This window comes from Protobothrops mucrosquamatus, unplaced genomic scaffold, assembly GCF_001527695.2.
Source record: "Protobothrops mucrosquamatus isolate PMUCROS unplaced genomic scaffold, P.Mucros_1.0 scaffold3052, whole genome shotgun sequence".
In the NCBI taxonomy this organism is placed as follows: domain Eukaryota; kingdom Metazoa; phylum Chordata; class Lepidosauria; order Squamata; family Viperidae; genus Protobothrops; species Protobothrops mucrosquamatus.
This window is the reverse complement of record NW_015389064.1, coordinates 81,147-96,978: the sequence shown is the minus strand read 5'-3', so window position 1 is coordinate 96,978 and position 15,832 is coordinate 81,147. Positions and strand designations below refer to the sequence as shown.

The window sequence follows — 15,832 nt, the reverse complement described above, 5'->3', positions numbered from 1 at the left end:
TCAGGTTGTAAAAGGTGATTGGTGCAATCGTCATAAATACATGCCAAGCGCCCAATTTTTTATCATGTAACGGGGGTGCTGTGATGTTTGTAAGCATGGGAACCGGTTGTCACTTTCTTCAATGCTGCTGTAACTTCAGACAGTCATTAAACAAATGGTTGTAAGACGAGGACTACCTTTGCATTATGATTAAACTTAACCATCTGCATCAAGGTGATGATAATGAAGGTTGTTTCCCCACCTTTAAAGCAGAACTCACCAGGACTTTGATGTACTCTGGAATAATGAAGTTTTTTCCTTTTACCCTTTTATAGATAACAGACATGTCCAAGGAAGTTACCAAGTTAAAGGAAGCGTTGAACAGTCTTTCCCAGCTGTCTTACTCAACTGGTACACCTAAACGACAAAGTCAGCAGCTGGAGCTGTTGCAGCAGCAAGTGAAGCAGTTACAAAACCAACTGGCTGTAAGTTTATAACTTCCTTATGTACAATTGCTTACTTTTGTAGTTGGAGACTCTAATTCTCCTTGGGATGAAACTGGATAAACGTACTCCTTGATTTTTGACTGTAATTGAGCCTGGAATTACAGTCATAAGCTATGTCGGTTGTTAAGCAGGCCCGACTTTTCTTGTGGCAGTCATTAAGTGAATCCCTATGATTGTTAAGTGGTTGTTAAATGAACAACATAGTCATTAAGTGAATCCATTGTCCGCAATGGACTTTTTTTCTTGCTGAAAACCAGTTTCTGGCAAAAAATATCATAAACTAGTCATGCAACCATGGGATATTGCAATTTAATATAAGTCTGGGCTGGTTGCTGAGTGCTTAATGCATTCATGTCATGGTGGAGGGCAGAGGCATCATAACTTTGAATCTGAGTTGTAAGTAGTCCTGGGGAGGTTTGTCATAAACTTTGGACCGGTCATAAATCGAGGATTACATCCTCTGATACCAGGGACAATCTCAATGAGATACATAGCCTTGGTTTGTCCATTGATGTTTTTTTTTAATTACAGAGCAGTGACAGATCCTTTCCTTTCTGCCATGCCAGTTCTCGTTTTCTTGTCAGAAAAAGATCTTTTTTTAGTTCTTTCAAATCAGTGTGGGAGCTTGTCTATAGAATTATAGGATTTCTGAGATGGCAAACCAGTTGGAGCAACATAACATTAAGCCAGGGTACACCGTGGACCCAGTTTTTGTATCTGCTGATTGTGCTTTTGTACCATTGCCAGGTTCTGTTAGGTATGCATAAGAGTGCCTAGCAGTTTCCAGAACATTCTGGGGTTGAGTGGTCATCACCTGCTTTAGGACGAAGGCATTTGCCCTGATTCAGCCAAATGAGCTATCAATATGAATGCTTTCAATTTGGAAATTGGCAGCATGGCACTAAAGAGAACTCCAGAACCTCAGAGAAGTATTGATCTTGCTGAGATCAATTAAGATATTTGGCAAAGAACATCAGAACCTCGTGAGATTTTGATCTCTTTTCCTTCCTTTATGATGGCCAGAAAGAGTTCTGCATCCCCTTGTTTTCATTTATTACATTTTCTTGAAATGTCCAACAATGTACTTGTGCCTGCTTTCTAAAGGAGTGTATGGTTCAGGAGAAAGATATGTGACATTTAAGAGCCGATATTAGTATTGAAAGTTGAAAGATGTCTATACAGGTAGTTCTCAATATACAACCACCATTGGAACCAGAATTTCCATTTGTAAGCAAGGCGGCTGTCAAGTGAATCATGCCCAGTTTTATGATCTTTTTTGTCGTGGTTGTTAATCACTGTAGTTGTTCAGCAAATTTGGCTTCCCTAATTGACTTTTTGCTATGGCAAATCTAGACAGTATACTAAAAAGCAGAGACATCACCCTGCCAACAAAAGTACGTAGAGTCAAGGCCATGGTTTTCCCAGTTGCAATGTATGGCTGTGAAAGTTGGACCTTAAGAAAGGCTGAGCGCCAAAGAATTGAGGCCTTTGAACTATGGTGCTGGAGAAAACTCCTGCGGGTCCCCTGGACTGCAAGGTGATCAAACCGGTCAGTCCTAGAGGAGATCAACCATGACTGCTCTTTAGAAGGCCAGATCCTGAAGTTGAAACTCAAGTACTTTGGCCACCTAATGAGAAGGAAGGACTCACTGGAGAATAGCCTGATGCTGGGAAAGATGGAGGGCAATAGAAGAAGGGGACGACAGAGAACGAGGTGGCTGGATGGAGTCACTGAAGCAGTAGGCGTGAGCTTAAATGGACTCCAGAAGATGGTAGAGGACAGGAAGGCCTGGAGGAACATTGTCCATGGGGTCGCGATGGATTGGACACGATTTCGCAACTAACAACAACAAATTGACTTTGTTTGATGGAAGCTGACTGCAGATGTGATCATCCCAGGACCCCATAACTCCAGGATGCTGCAAGCCTTGTAAATACATGCCAGTTGCCAAGAACCCAAATTTTGATCCCTTGACTGTGGGGATACTGTAACGGTTGTAAATGCAAAAACCAGTTTTTAAGATACTTTGTTCGGTGCTGTTGTAACTTTGAACAGCTGCTAAACAAATGGACTGCCTGTAATGATATAGAACAGCTTTAACTAAACAGTGAATGGGCACTTTCCATTTTTAAAAAAAATGGAAGACTGGGGTTTCCTTTCCCTCTTGAGCTCCTGCTCCAAGGATTTACCCTCTAACTCAGGGTCACCAACCCCCTAGGCTGTGGCCCGCTACTGGACAGTGAGCTTTTTGAAACCAGGCTGTGAAAGTGGTGGGCACGTGCGCATCCCCATTTGTGGAAATGGATCTGCGTGCTCACGCTTGCCAACCACTTGCGCGGAACCATCCCCTCACACACACACACACACACACACACACACACACACACCACTGGTCCACAAAGCCTCTATCACCAATGTACATGTGGCAAATTATGACTTGTGTGAATTAGTATCATTTTCTGTTTTACATTACCTTGTTAGAAAACTACACCAATGTTCCATCAGAATGCTAGTGCATGCTTGTTCATTTGTTGATTGGTCATCTTTCTTTACAGGAAACAAAGAAGCAACATCAGGAGATAGTTTCTGTTTACAGAACACACCTGCTTTATGCTGTGCAGGTGAGAGGCTCCTTCCTTCTTGTATTTCTTTGAAGGACATCAGTTGGTTAAAGAAAGCAGTGGATTATATTTGTGGAGTTCTTGGTGCTCTGTGAACCTGGTTGGTTTTCTTTTTGCAGACATTTCGTTATCCAACTAAGTAACATCTTCAGTTTATGTAGGCAAACTTCCATCAAGATACAATTATTCTTTCTACATGAATGCCTACAACAGCAAGCCCTACAGCCCTGTTGCACTGAAGCTGTTACCTAGTTGGGTAGTGAAACATCTGCCAAGAAAACAACCAACCTCACAGAGCACCCAGGACTCTACAGTTCAATCCTGAGTTACAAATATTCTCTTGTATTGATTATATTTGCACACTATTGTTAATAGTGGATGGTATCGGAAATGGAAATCAATCGGAATAGAGCTGGAAGGGACCTTGGAGATCTTCTAGTCCAGTCCCCTGCTCAAGCAGAAGATCCTATACAATTTCAGACAAGTGGCTTTTCAGTCTTTTCTTAAAAACTTCCAGTGATGAAGCACCCACAACTTCTGAAGGCAAGCTGTTCCACTGCTTGATTGTCCTCACTGTTAGGAAGTTTCTCTTTAATTCCAGGTTGCTTTTCTCCTTTATTAGTTTCCATCCATTGTTTCTTGTCTTGCCTTCTGGTGCTTTGGAAAATAGGATGACCCCCTCAAATACTGGAACACTGCTGTCATGTCACCCGTAGCCTGTCTTTTCTCTAGATTGGCCATACCCAGTTCCTGCAGCCATTCTTCATATGATATAGTCTCCAGGCCTTTAATAATCCTAGTTGCTCTTCTGTGCACTTTTTCCAAAGTATCAACATCTTTTTTTGTAATGTGACCAAAACTGGATGCAGTATTCCAGGTGTTGTCTTACTAAAGTTTATTAATGCTAATAAATGCTTCAAGAAGACACATTGCACACAACTGTTGTATGAGAATTAATGACTTTTCTAAATTGGTCTGGCCAAATCATTGTAAATAGCTGTAATTTGACTAAAGAAATACTGTATATGCAATCATTTTAATTGGAATGATTGAGTAAAGGTTGCAATCTCAACTTGTTATATGTTTACAAAGGAGAACATTTTGACATACGTAACAGAGTGACAAAAGTTTATACTTTAGAGCATGATATTCATAATATAAAATGAATACTTGTTTTATTACAACAGTACAGTAACAATTGTAATATTATAAGACAGTAATTAAGAATTTGGCTTACTGCTCTTTGCGCAAATATTATTAATATTGTTTGCCTTTACTGTTTTTTCCTCCTCTGTAGGGCCAGATGGATGAAGATGTCCAGAAAGTGCTTAAACAGATTTTAACAATGTGTAAAAACCCATCACAAAAAAAAGGTGAAACTGTTTTTGTGGATCCCTGATGGTGTTGCTGCTGCTGCTGCAGAATTTGAAACTCACCTTAGAAAGATTTCCAAAGTGCTAATTTTGCATCTTGGACACAAATGCAGAATTCTCCAGAGATTGCAGTTTACTATAAATCAGGGATGATCAACATCTGACCTTCAGTATTAGAACGTGGTTGTGTATTTTCATGGATTATGATGAGTTGAGGCCAACTTTCACCATTTTGATTATAAGCAGCTGCACCATTTGAAATTGGAGGCAGAAATTAATTGTTCATTTCCTGGTTATTTTTAAATGGATAAAATTACCTTCTTTATATTTTTAGGCCTTCAGATGCCCAATATAATCTAGAAGCTAATGATAAGTAAGACAACTTCGCCTTGTTCAGTAAAGCCAGCTGCAGTGTTTTGTTTTTATTTATCAAGTAATTTATGGACTGCAAGAGCACTAGATTTGTGATATGTATTAAATAGGTAACATAAAATATAGCCATGTACTAAACGGGTGTGGAACCGTGACCTTTTATGACTTGTGGACTACAACTCCCAGAATTCCTCAGCCAGCATGGCTATCTCAGGAATTCTGGAAGTTGAAGTCCACAAGTCATAAAAGGGTTATGGTTCCCCACCCCTGTACTAAAACAAGTAAATACTTCTGAAATAGCTAATTGCTAAAACCTCAGTTTCATTATCAGGCAGGAAATAAACTATCTATGCAAAATTTTGCAGTTCTATTGGAAGTAGAACTTAGAAGAGGGAAAAGGGTATTTCAAATTGCAAGCAAGCGATCTGATTGAATTCATGATGTTTACAGTGAGTTATCTTATCTCACAGTTCCAAACCTCACTTTTGTAAAGAAAATAAAAATCTTCTCTATGATATATTTTTACTGGCCCTCAAATTTAGAAAAGCCTTTATAATGAAATTTGTTTGCTTATGTAATACTTTTTTGCAATAGACTTTAATAAGAATTTACGCAATTGCTTTCTTGGTTTTCTCCCTTAACCCCGCTCTGTAATAAAATTGGTGGAAGTAGTCCACTCTAGAAAACTTGTGCTGAAGTAGAATTGTCCGTGTATTTTAGATATCTTGTTGTTTTCTTTTTCAAAATGCTGTAACAATTAAAGCAGAGGAAAAAACTGTTTCCAGAAATGTTTGTCGCATTAAATTAATATAATATAGGGATGATTCTACAAATTTCAGTGGTGCCTAAAAATTATTGTGAATGATGGATAACCAATAGTATTAGAGCAGTGTTTCTCAGCCTTGGCAACTTGAAGATGCGCGCACTTCAACTCCCAGAATTTGCAAAGCTGGCTGGGGAATTCTGCGAGTTGAAGTCCACGCATCTTCAAGTTGCCAAGGTGGAGAAACATTGTATTAGAACATCATTTTGGGATAGCAGGAAGGAATATCTTTATCTTCTATTTTAAGGACATGTTTATACTGCTAATTGGTTTCTGGAATCAGTTTCAAACTAGTGTGATCAAATTCCAAACTAGTGTGAGCTTGCCAAGGATGTCAGAATATCATATAAATATAGGATTCCCAGTATTCAGCTGATGAATGGTATAACTTGCAGAATTAAATAGATTAAACCAATTTACGCTTCTAATGTAAACATGTATTTTCATGAGCACTCGTATTTCAGAAACCGACGGTAGATACCACATTTGAAAACTAGACAGTACTGATTAAAGTTTTAAAACAGAACTGTAAAATGAATAAATGCATCACTCCAGCTCTCTCCATGGGTTAAAAATAAATCCCCAAATCTAAACAATGTATATTTTCTCCAAAGCAAAGAACCATTTTGTGTCTTTATGGAATAACTTAATTATAACACAGCCTCACCCCTGTAAAGAACCTCAGTGGCCTGTAATAAATGGCAAGTAATTGTTCAGTATCTCAGGGCTATCACCTTCACCAGTCACATTGTTCTCCCATTTACTTTTCTTTTTCTTTTCTTCTTTTTTCTTTTTCTTTGTTTTTTTGTTGTTTTTTTGTGGTGGTTTTTTTTGGTACAATGGGCAGAATTTTGAACTCTTGGATCTTTTCCTTTCTCGTTCTTTTTTCTATCTTTCTCAGTATTTGAACAATTTGAGACAATATTTCTTCACACAGCACCTATTTTAATACTTCAAGGGGGGTGGGAACCTTTTGCAGCATTTACCAGCAAAACAAACAAAACATGATAACTAACAGAAGCCAATAAACACTGCCAGGTGTAACACTTGAGGAACCATTTTGTAGGTTTGCCTAACATTGTTATTTTGTTACATGTATTTATTACGATTATCCTTGTGGACGCATTGGAAATTGTATACTATAGCATAGTAATAGTCCTTTGTACATTTACAGAAGTTTCCTTATTCAACAAATAAAAAGGTTTTTTGTCCATGTTTTCATTTCTAGATCTTTTGTGTAATGCTTGATATTAAGATACTGTACTTCAGAAGAATCAAGGGGAAGTTTCTTCGAGGAACACATGGAGATATTAGGAGGATTTGCAGAGGTCCTGATCTGAATCCACAACTAGGTTTCTGCTGCCAACACAACTGATAAGCCCCAAAAGAAGAGAATGTAGAGTAGTTCAGGGTTGAACTTTGGAATCCTTGGTCATGTTCTTGCAGTCATTTCATTAGGAGCTGTGGTGGCGCAGTGGTTAGAATGCAGTATTGCAGGCAAATTCTGCTCACAGAGTCAGCAGTTCGATCTTGACCAGCTCAAGGTTCACTCAGCCTTCCATACTTCTGAGGTCGGCAAAATGAGGACCCAGATTGTTGGGGGCAATAGGCTGACTCTAAATTGCTTAAAGAGGGCTGTAAAGCACTGTAAAGCGGTATATAAATCTAAGTGCTATTGCTATTACCCAATTAGGTAACATCAGTGCAAATGAGTGTGGGGTTGCTCCCTGTTTATATACAAGAAACTCTAAGGAGTCAAGCAGAAAACAATTCCCTAATCGAACTACGGGGGGTTGGGTGTCACATTTCCACTAATACTGGCAAGGAAAGCTACTGCATATAGGGCTTAGTTTGGTAGCCAGATTGATTAGATAAATATTCTTTGAGTCAATTTGGCTCCTGGTTATTTCATAGACACATCCACGTGGTTTCCTTGTCTGTGATGTAGAAGGGCTCAGCTACTGGTGCTCTCGGAATTTGTTTTTTTATTATTATTATTTTTAAAAACTAATTTTCCAGTCTAGCCCATGGAACTGGGATCTCCTGCTCCTGTTCTATCCAACTGCAAACTAGATTCAATTCTGCTTGGCTTTCTGAGGTCTTGACCTGGTATGGCTCCAATTTCTTGGCAGTGCCCATTCTCATTTTACAATCCATCTTTGCTTATAGCTTTTATTTAAAACTGATCCCGGGGGTTAATTTGGAAAGAATTGCAGTTTTAGCTGAAAATATTATAAAATCAAAATATAAAACAATTGATCAAGCATTGTGATTTCCTATTTTCCTTGCAGTGGACTCAGGCTTTTACTTAATCATACAATTTCCTAGACAAAGTACACACACAGTTTTTTCATCTGCATTTTATTTTGAATATTAACTTCCTCCTAAAAAGGACTAAACCAAGTAATTCACAGATATAACACTAATGGGAGCAATGAAATTTCTATGGTAAAATTCAAGTGTCAGAGACGGACCAAACGTGGTGACTTCAAGGAAAACATACTGTAGTTTTTGGGGGTAACAGTATTGAAGTGGTTGGATACCATCATCTTTGGGGAGGGGGTGTTTTTTCAATTTGGCAGTCTATCCTACAGACTAGGAACTTATTAGTGTTAGTACCTGCCTCCCAATAGTAAACAAGTCTAATTTGGCTTAGCTTTTCAAGATCAGACAAGGTGTTGCATGTAGCTAGAAGACACAACTGAATTTAAGCCTATGAAATGCCTTGGTCTCACCATAGCCAAGCCATTCCCTCTGGTGATATTTCTGAAGATCTCCAAGGTTGCATTTCTGTTCCTTTCAGCATTGGCACTGCAAATACGTCAGTGTGGCTTCTGTTTCAATTTTACTATCAGTGAAATTTGACTTACCTTGGCTTGGTCTTTTTAAAGACTTGGTGAAGCTTCATTTAACTGGATCTTTTAAAGCATGGCTTAGACACATTCTGATTAATCTGCTGTCACTGTATTGTATATGTAATTACATAGTACAGCATGACTCTTACAGCTGCAAAATGCTCTAAAAATAAGAGGCAGGTGGGGCATGACTCTTATAGCTGCAAAATGATCTAAAAATAAGAGGCAGGTGGGTCAGCTTGCTCTGCCTGAAGCCTATAGGCCTGCCAAGATGGTGAGTAATGGAAGAAATTGCATTGGGTTGTCTATAAGGAAACAGCATTTATTCTGCAAGACTGATTCAATAAGCTGTCATCCTAAAAGGCAATATTGATCAATTGCAAAAGGGGGAAATATGACCTTTTCTTCCTGAAGGCAAATATAGAAGCAGGAGAACAAAACTCATTCTGTCAACTTGACAAGTTGCCCTTAGTAACCTGGAAGCTAATATTAGTTATTAATTAATTAAGTAATTAATTAATGATTTATTAATTTTTCACAGTAGCCATACTAGTTTGGGGAACTTTTAACTTGACTTTTCATTCTTCAAAAATAAAAACACAACACTAGGTCTGCAATATGGATGAGATGGTGTGTGGGGGGGGAGGGGGGAATTGGGGTCATACACTAGTTTGGTACAAAAGCAAGTATCAAATGCAAGGAACCAATGTGCAGATAATAAAGAGAATGGTTTTTCTTAAACCCAGGGCCCTCCAGATCAGTGTTTCTCAACCTTGCTGTCTGGGGAATTCTTGAAGTTCACACAACCTCAAAGTTGCCAAGTTTGAAAAACACTGCTCCAGATGTTCTGGTTTGTCCCTTCCCAGAATCCACTGTATACATGAAGAATGCTGGAATGGAACAGCTGGAATCCCAGCAATAATCTACCCTGGGTTGTCCTCAGCTTTTAAGTCACTCAGATGTCCACCCTCCAATTTCTATCTAATCCACATGGGAGGATAACACAGAGCTGGGACTTGGAGATGGGTTATGTATGCTAACTAGTGGGAGGAGGGGAATAAAGATGTGGCATTTTGTCCTGATTATAAGCTCTATTTGATACTCTGGTTGTGGTTGAAAAGGAGGAACTGCAGGAAGAGTGTCCTTGTCACCAGGTCAGTAAGAACAATGCTTGTGGCCATGGCTACTGGGCTGCTTGGGGGTGTGGCCTTTACTTGATCAGAAGTGATCTGCCCAGGTTTCTGAAGAATGGAAGGCTTGGTGCCTTTTCCTAAGATTTAAAAGTGAGGTGAATGTGCCCAGCAACAGAACTGATTCCTGAAAGAAGGACACTGGTTCCTGGACAAAATGTTCAGGTAAGATGTGATCCTGTTGCTTACGCTCTTTGCTTTTATGCACAAATCTAGTATTGCTTCAATCCTTCGAAGTTGCTAAGTTAGCAATGCAGCTAAGTCCTTGATTTACAACCACAATTGAGCCCCAGATTTCTGTTGCTAAGTAAGACCTTTGTTAAGTGAGTTTTACCCCATTTTACAATCTTTCTTGCCACAGCTGTTAAGTGAATCACCATAGTTAAGTTAGTAACACAGTTGTCAAGTGAATCTGGCTTTCCCATGGATTTCACCACAATGATGACTTGATAATGTATGATGACGGTCAGAGCCTTTTCCTTTCCTTCTAATCCTTCTAAACCCAAATTGAATTCTCTTCTCTCCCTGGGTTCTGCCATACTCCTGGAGGGGAGGGGGAAGCGCTTGGAGTTTATTGCCTTGTGTTTCCTCTATCGCTACAATGTAACACAGACATGTCAAACACAAGGCCCGGGGGCCGGATGCGGCCCGCAAAGTGGTTTCATGTGGCCTGCGAAGCCATCCTTGAAATAGTGAGGGAACGGCCCCCGCTGCCTTGGCCCTGGCCCAGGCCGGCCGGGAGCCAATGTACAATTTTGTGGTGGCCATCTATGCTGAAAGGCATTCAGTCTTAGCTCCACAAGGCTGTCTAGAAACAGCGAGGAACCAGCCCCTGCCACGTCGGCCCCGCCCCCTGGGTGCATGCTGGGGAGGTGTCACCCTTTGTGAGGAATGAAGAAATGGACCATGCCTTGGTGCTTGCCCCAGTCCCACCCCCTTCTGCCAGAGACCCTCAGATCTGTCCCACTCCTGCCCAGGCCTCCACAGGCACCCTTGACGTGAACGATGTAGAGCTGGCCATGCCCACCCAGTAGGCCACACCCACTCCATCCACGCCCACCCAGTAGGCCACGGTCACCCTGGCCACCCCACCCCACCCCCCCGAGGGCAACCGCAATGATGATGCGGTCCTCAATAAAATTGAGTTTGACATCCCTGATGTAACACTTCGCTGTTTCTACATTTCTTCCTCTGTGAACTTTCTCTCCCCTGTTGTCAACTAGTAAAGGGGGGAGGAGAACGGACCTCCGGCAACTGCTTTATCTCTGCGTTGGCAAGGGAAGGTGCGAAAAGCTGCCTAAACATCGCTGCAGCCCGGAGATGGACTGATGTTATCTCCTTTTTTCCCACAATGAACTTAACACTCTGGGATAGGCCTGTTTGAACTGACTGGATGAACTATGGGGTGGGGTTATGCTTGGGATACTTTTTAACCTATCGATCTGGCGGGAAACCCTCAGATCCTGTCTATTATGCCTGCTATCTGCTTCTCCTAATAAAAGTTCCTTTTGGAAGAAACTGCTTCCACGAGTTCTACTTTCTTGGGATGAGATATTGAAGTGGGCCCTGATAATGACTCTGTGTCATCCATTATTACTTTTTCTTCAGCAGGTAACATGTAAATAATAATCCTGATTTCCTTTAGAGGGCTACCGCAAGTGTAGCTATGATAAGTGTTATAGTTAAATAAATTTTAAGTTAAATACATAATAAATACATAAAGTTAATAAATATCATAGTTCCAAAGCAACTGAGGGCAGGACAAGGATATAACTTATCAAAGAAACATCCAATTTGAAAAATTTTCTATCATTGAAAACGATCAGTGGAACAGCTTGCCTCCAGACGTTGTGGTGCTCCATCCCTGAGGGTTTTGGAAGGGAAAAAGGACAACCATTTATGTAGAATGATATAGCTCGAGCAGGGCATGGACTAGAAGACCTCCAAGGTCTCTTTCAATTCTGTATTGTGACTTTGCTTGTCAGAAAGTTGCAAAAGGTGATCACATGACCCCAAGACCCTGCAACCGTCACAAATATGAACCAGTTGCTAAGCATCCGAATTTTGGTCATGTGACCATGGGGATGCTGTCACAGTCGCAAGTATGAAAAACAGTCATAAGTCACTTTTTTCAGTGCCGCTGTAACTTTAGTCACTAAATGAATGGTTGTAAATCAAGGATTACTTGCAGTCTATTGATTTTTCAAATGAAGCTTCATCCTACTTCTACAATTGGACAGTCCAATAGGAGGAACCATTACACACACTGCCAAATATTTTTTAAAAGTGGTGTTTTAAAAGTCTTTGTAATCCTTGGGGTGACATATATGGGGCATTTTTCAGAGTCTTTGGGATAAAAAGCTGGGGCTGTTATGAATGCCTGGCTGCTGAGCTACTTCAAGCTTTTATCAGTGGAAGCATATCCTTTTTAAGGATGTATTTCATGTCTAAACCGATTTGCTCTAATAATCTGTTGTCCTTAAGAATCCTTAGAATCTCTGGTCTTGAATAAAGCTGCATTATATAACATTTCTGCAGGAGGAAGCCGTGGGTGTATATGGGATTTATATTAACACTCTCTGGCTGTAAACTAAGAAAAGTATGGTGCTTTTGTGTTTGTTTTTGAGACTGGAAATCTCTCTCTATTCTGAAAAGTTTGCATGTGACACTGTTTGATAAGATCAAGTCCGTACCAAGATCAAGTGCTGCCTGTTGAAATCCCTGGGCTCTGTAATTGAAAATGCATGTTAAATTCTCATTACTCTTTGCAATGCAATAATCGTTATTTGCATGATTTATGTGAGGATCCTATTTGTATTCTGATTCAAATGGATGACCTACATCCAGCTGCTTTTGAAACCGTTCCAAATCATTCATGTCAAGAGTGTGGCATGTATACCTGCATGCAAGGGAACTTAAATCAACCCAGTGCTCTTCTGGATATATATTTTAATTGCTTCTATATTGCAGCCCTCCTCCACTTTTTCTTTGCTATGTACTAACACTGGTTGAAAGCTTGCAAGCACTAAAGTGACCACCTGTTGAACATAAAAAAGCAGAATCAAATCATTTTGCTCTTTGTCAAGCACCAACTGCATCTCATTGCATCAGGAAGCTGGAGCTGTATATTTTGGACTTGAGCAATTGAATACAATAATAGAACTATTGAATCATTGCTTACTTTGTAATAGCTTTAATACTTCTCAGCAGTGCTTTTTTTGTAAAAAAAAAAAAAAAGGTGCCAGAACTCACACACTTCATACAACCCACCTTGCCTACCCTACAAGGTTCCATCCAAAAAAGGTGCCGGAACTCTGTTCTGGGCGTTCTATGACAAAAAAAGCCCTGCTTCTCAGGTGCAAGCCTTTCTCAAGTTCCTTCCTTCCTTCCTTCCTTCCTTCCTTCCTTCCTTCCTTCCTTCCTTCCTTCCTTCCTNATGCTTGATATTAAGATACTGTACTTCAGAAGAATCAAGGGGAAGTTTCTTCGAGGAACACATGGAGATATTAGGAGGATTTGCAGAGGTCCTGATCTGAATCCACAACTAGGTTTCTGCTGCCAACACAACTGATAAGCCCCAAAAGAAGAGAATGTAGAGTAGTTCAGGGTTGAACTTTGGAATCCTTGGTCATGTTTTTGCAGTCATTTCATTAGGAGCTGTGGTGGCGCAGTGGTTAGAATGCAGTATTGCAGGCAAATTCTGCTCACAGAGTCAGCAGTTCGATCTTGACCAGCTCAAGGTTCACTCAGCCTTCCATACTTCTGAGGTCGGCAAAATGAGGACCCAGATTGTTGGGGGCAATAGGCTGACTCTAAATTGCTTAGAGAGGGCTGTAAAGCACTGTAAAGCGGTATATAAATCTAAGTGCTATTGCTATTACCCAATTAGGTAACATCAGTGCAAATGAGTGTGGGGTTGCTCCCTGTTTATATACAAGAAACTCTAAGGAGTCAAGCAGAAAACAATTCCCTAATCGAACTACGGGGGGTTGGGTGTCACATTTCCACTAATACTGGCAAGGAAAGCTACTGCATATAGGGCTTAGTTTGGTAGCCAGATTGATTAGATAAATATTCTTTGAGTCAATTTGGCTCCTGGTTATTTCATAGACACATCCACGTGGTTTCCTTGTCTGTGATGTAGAAGGGCTCAGCTACTGGTGCTCTCGGAATTTGTTTTTTTATTATTATTATTATTTTTAAAAACTAATTTTCCAGTCTAGCCCATGGAACTGGGATCTCCTGCTCCTGTTCTATCCAACTGCAAACTAGATTCAATTCTGCTTGGCTTTCTGAGGTCTTGACCTGGTATGGCTCCAATTTCTTGGCAGTGCCCATTCTCATTTTACAATCCATCTTTGCTTATAGCTTTTATTTAAAACTGATCCCGGGGGTTAATTTGGAAAGAATTGCAGTTTTAGCTGAAAATATTATAAAATCAAAATATAAAACAATTGATCAAGCATTGTGATTTCCTATTTTCCTTGCAGTGGACTCAGGCTTTTACTTATTCATACAGTTTCCTAGACAAAGTACACGCACAGTTTTTTCATCTGCATTTTATTTTGAATATTAACTTCCTCCTAAAAAGGACTAAACCAAGTAATTCACAGATATAACACTAATGGGGAGCAATGAAATTTCTATGGTAAAATTCAAGTGTCAGAGACGGACCAAACATGGTGACTTCAAGGAAAACATACTGTAGTTTTTTGGGGTAACAGTATTGAAGTGGTTGGATACTATCATCTTTGGGGAGGGGGTGTTTTTTCAATTTGGCAGTCTATCCTACAGACTAGGAACTTATTAGTATTAATACCTGCCTCCCAATAGTAAACAAGTCTAATTTGGCTTAGCTTTTCAAGATCAGACAAGGTGTTGCATGTAGCTAGAAGACACAACTGAATTTAAGCATATGAAATGCCTTGGTCTCACCATAGCCAAGCCATTCCCTCTGGTGATATTTCTGAAGATCTCCAAGCTTGCGTTTCTATTCCTTTCAGCATTGGCACTGCAAATACGTCAGTGTGGCTTCTGTTTCAATTTTACTATCAGTGAGATTTGACTTACCTTGGCTTGGTCTTTTTAAAGACTTGGTGAAGCTCCATTTAACTGGGTCTTTTAAAGCATGGCTTAGACACATTCTGATTAATCTGCTGTCGCTGTATTGTATATGTAATTACATAGTACAGCTGCAAAATGCTCTAAAAATAAGAGGCAGGTGGGGCATGACTCTTACAGCTGCAAAATGATCTAAACATAAGAGGCAGGTGGGTCAGCTTGCTCTGCCTGAAGCCTATAGGCCTGCCAAGATGGTGAGTAATGGAAGAAATTGCATTGGGTTGCCTATAAGGAAACAGCATTTATTCTGCAAGACTGATTCAATAAGCTGTCAACCTAAAAGGCAATATTGATCAATTGCAAAAGGGGGAAATATGACCTTTTCTTCCTGAAGGCAAATATAGAAGCAGGAGAACAAAACTCATTCTGTCAATTTGACAAGTTGCCCTTAGTAACCTGGAAGCTAATATTAGTTATTAATTAATTAATTAATTAATAATTTATTAATTTTTCACAGTAGCCATACTAGTTTGGGGAACTTTTAACTTGACTTTTCATTCTTCAAAAATAAAAACACAACACTAGGCCTGCAATATGGATGAGATGGTGTGGGGGGGGGGGGGAATTGGGGTCATACACTAGTTTGGTACAAAAGCAACTATCAAATGCAAGGAACCAATGTGCAGATGATAAAGAGAATGGTTTTTCTTAAACCCAGGGCCCTCCAGATCAGTGTTTCTCAACCTTGCTGACTGGGGAATTCTTGAAGTGCACACAACCTCAAAGTTGCCAAGTTTGAAAAACACTGCTCCAGATGTTCTGGTTCGTCCCTTCCCAGAATCCACTGTATACATTTATTTATTTATTTATTTAATTTAATTTATATGCCGCCCTTCTCCCGGCGGGACTCAGGGCGGCGCACAACATATTTAAAACCAAAGCATATATACAATCCCCCCCTTAAAACCGAATTAAACCGAATTTTAAAGTTGTGTCTTCCAAATTCCTAAAAAACCCAGTATAAAATCCACCCTAGGTCAGGTCCGCTTGC

General features: G+C 40.0%; 2 protein-coding genes across 2 annotated transcripts in view; both read left to right on the top strand.

Moving 5' to 3' along the window:
- Nucleotides 1-4,520, top strand: part of RAI14 (retinoic acid induced 14) — an 88,597-nt gene extending 84,077 nt beyond the window's left edge. Inside the window, exons 15-17 of the mRNA XM_015826317.1 lie at nucleotides 315-464; nucleotides 3,042-3,107; nucleotides 4,405-4,520. Coding sequence (XP_015681803.1) covers nucleotides 315-464; nucleotides 3,042-3,107; nucleotides 4,405-4,506 — 318 coding nt within the window. The 3' untranslated portion in view covers nucleotides 4,507-4,520. The remainder of the gene's footprint in view (nucleotides 1-314; nucleotides 465-3,041; nucleotides 3,108-4,404) is intronic.
- A 5,235-nt stretch (nucleotides 4,521-9,755) lies between these two features.
- Nucleotides 9,756-15,832, top strand: part of TTC23L (tetratricopeptide repeat domain 23 like) — a 29,716-nt gene continuing 23,639 nt past the window's right edge. The window contains exon 1 of the mRNA XM_029286180.1: nucleotides 9,756-9,885. Coding sequence (XP_029142013.1) covers nucleotides 9,878-9,885 — 8 coding nt within the window. The 5' untranslated portion in view covers nucleotides 9,756-9,877. The remainder of the gene's footprint in view (nucleotides 9,886-15,832) is intronic.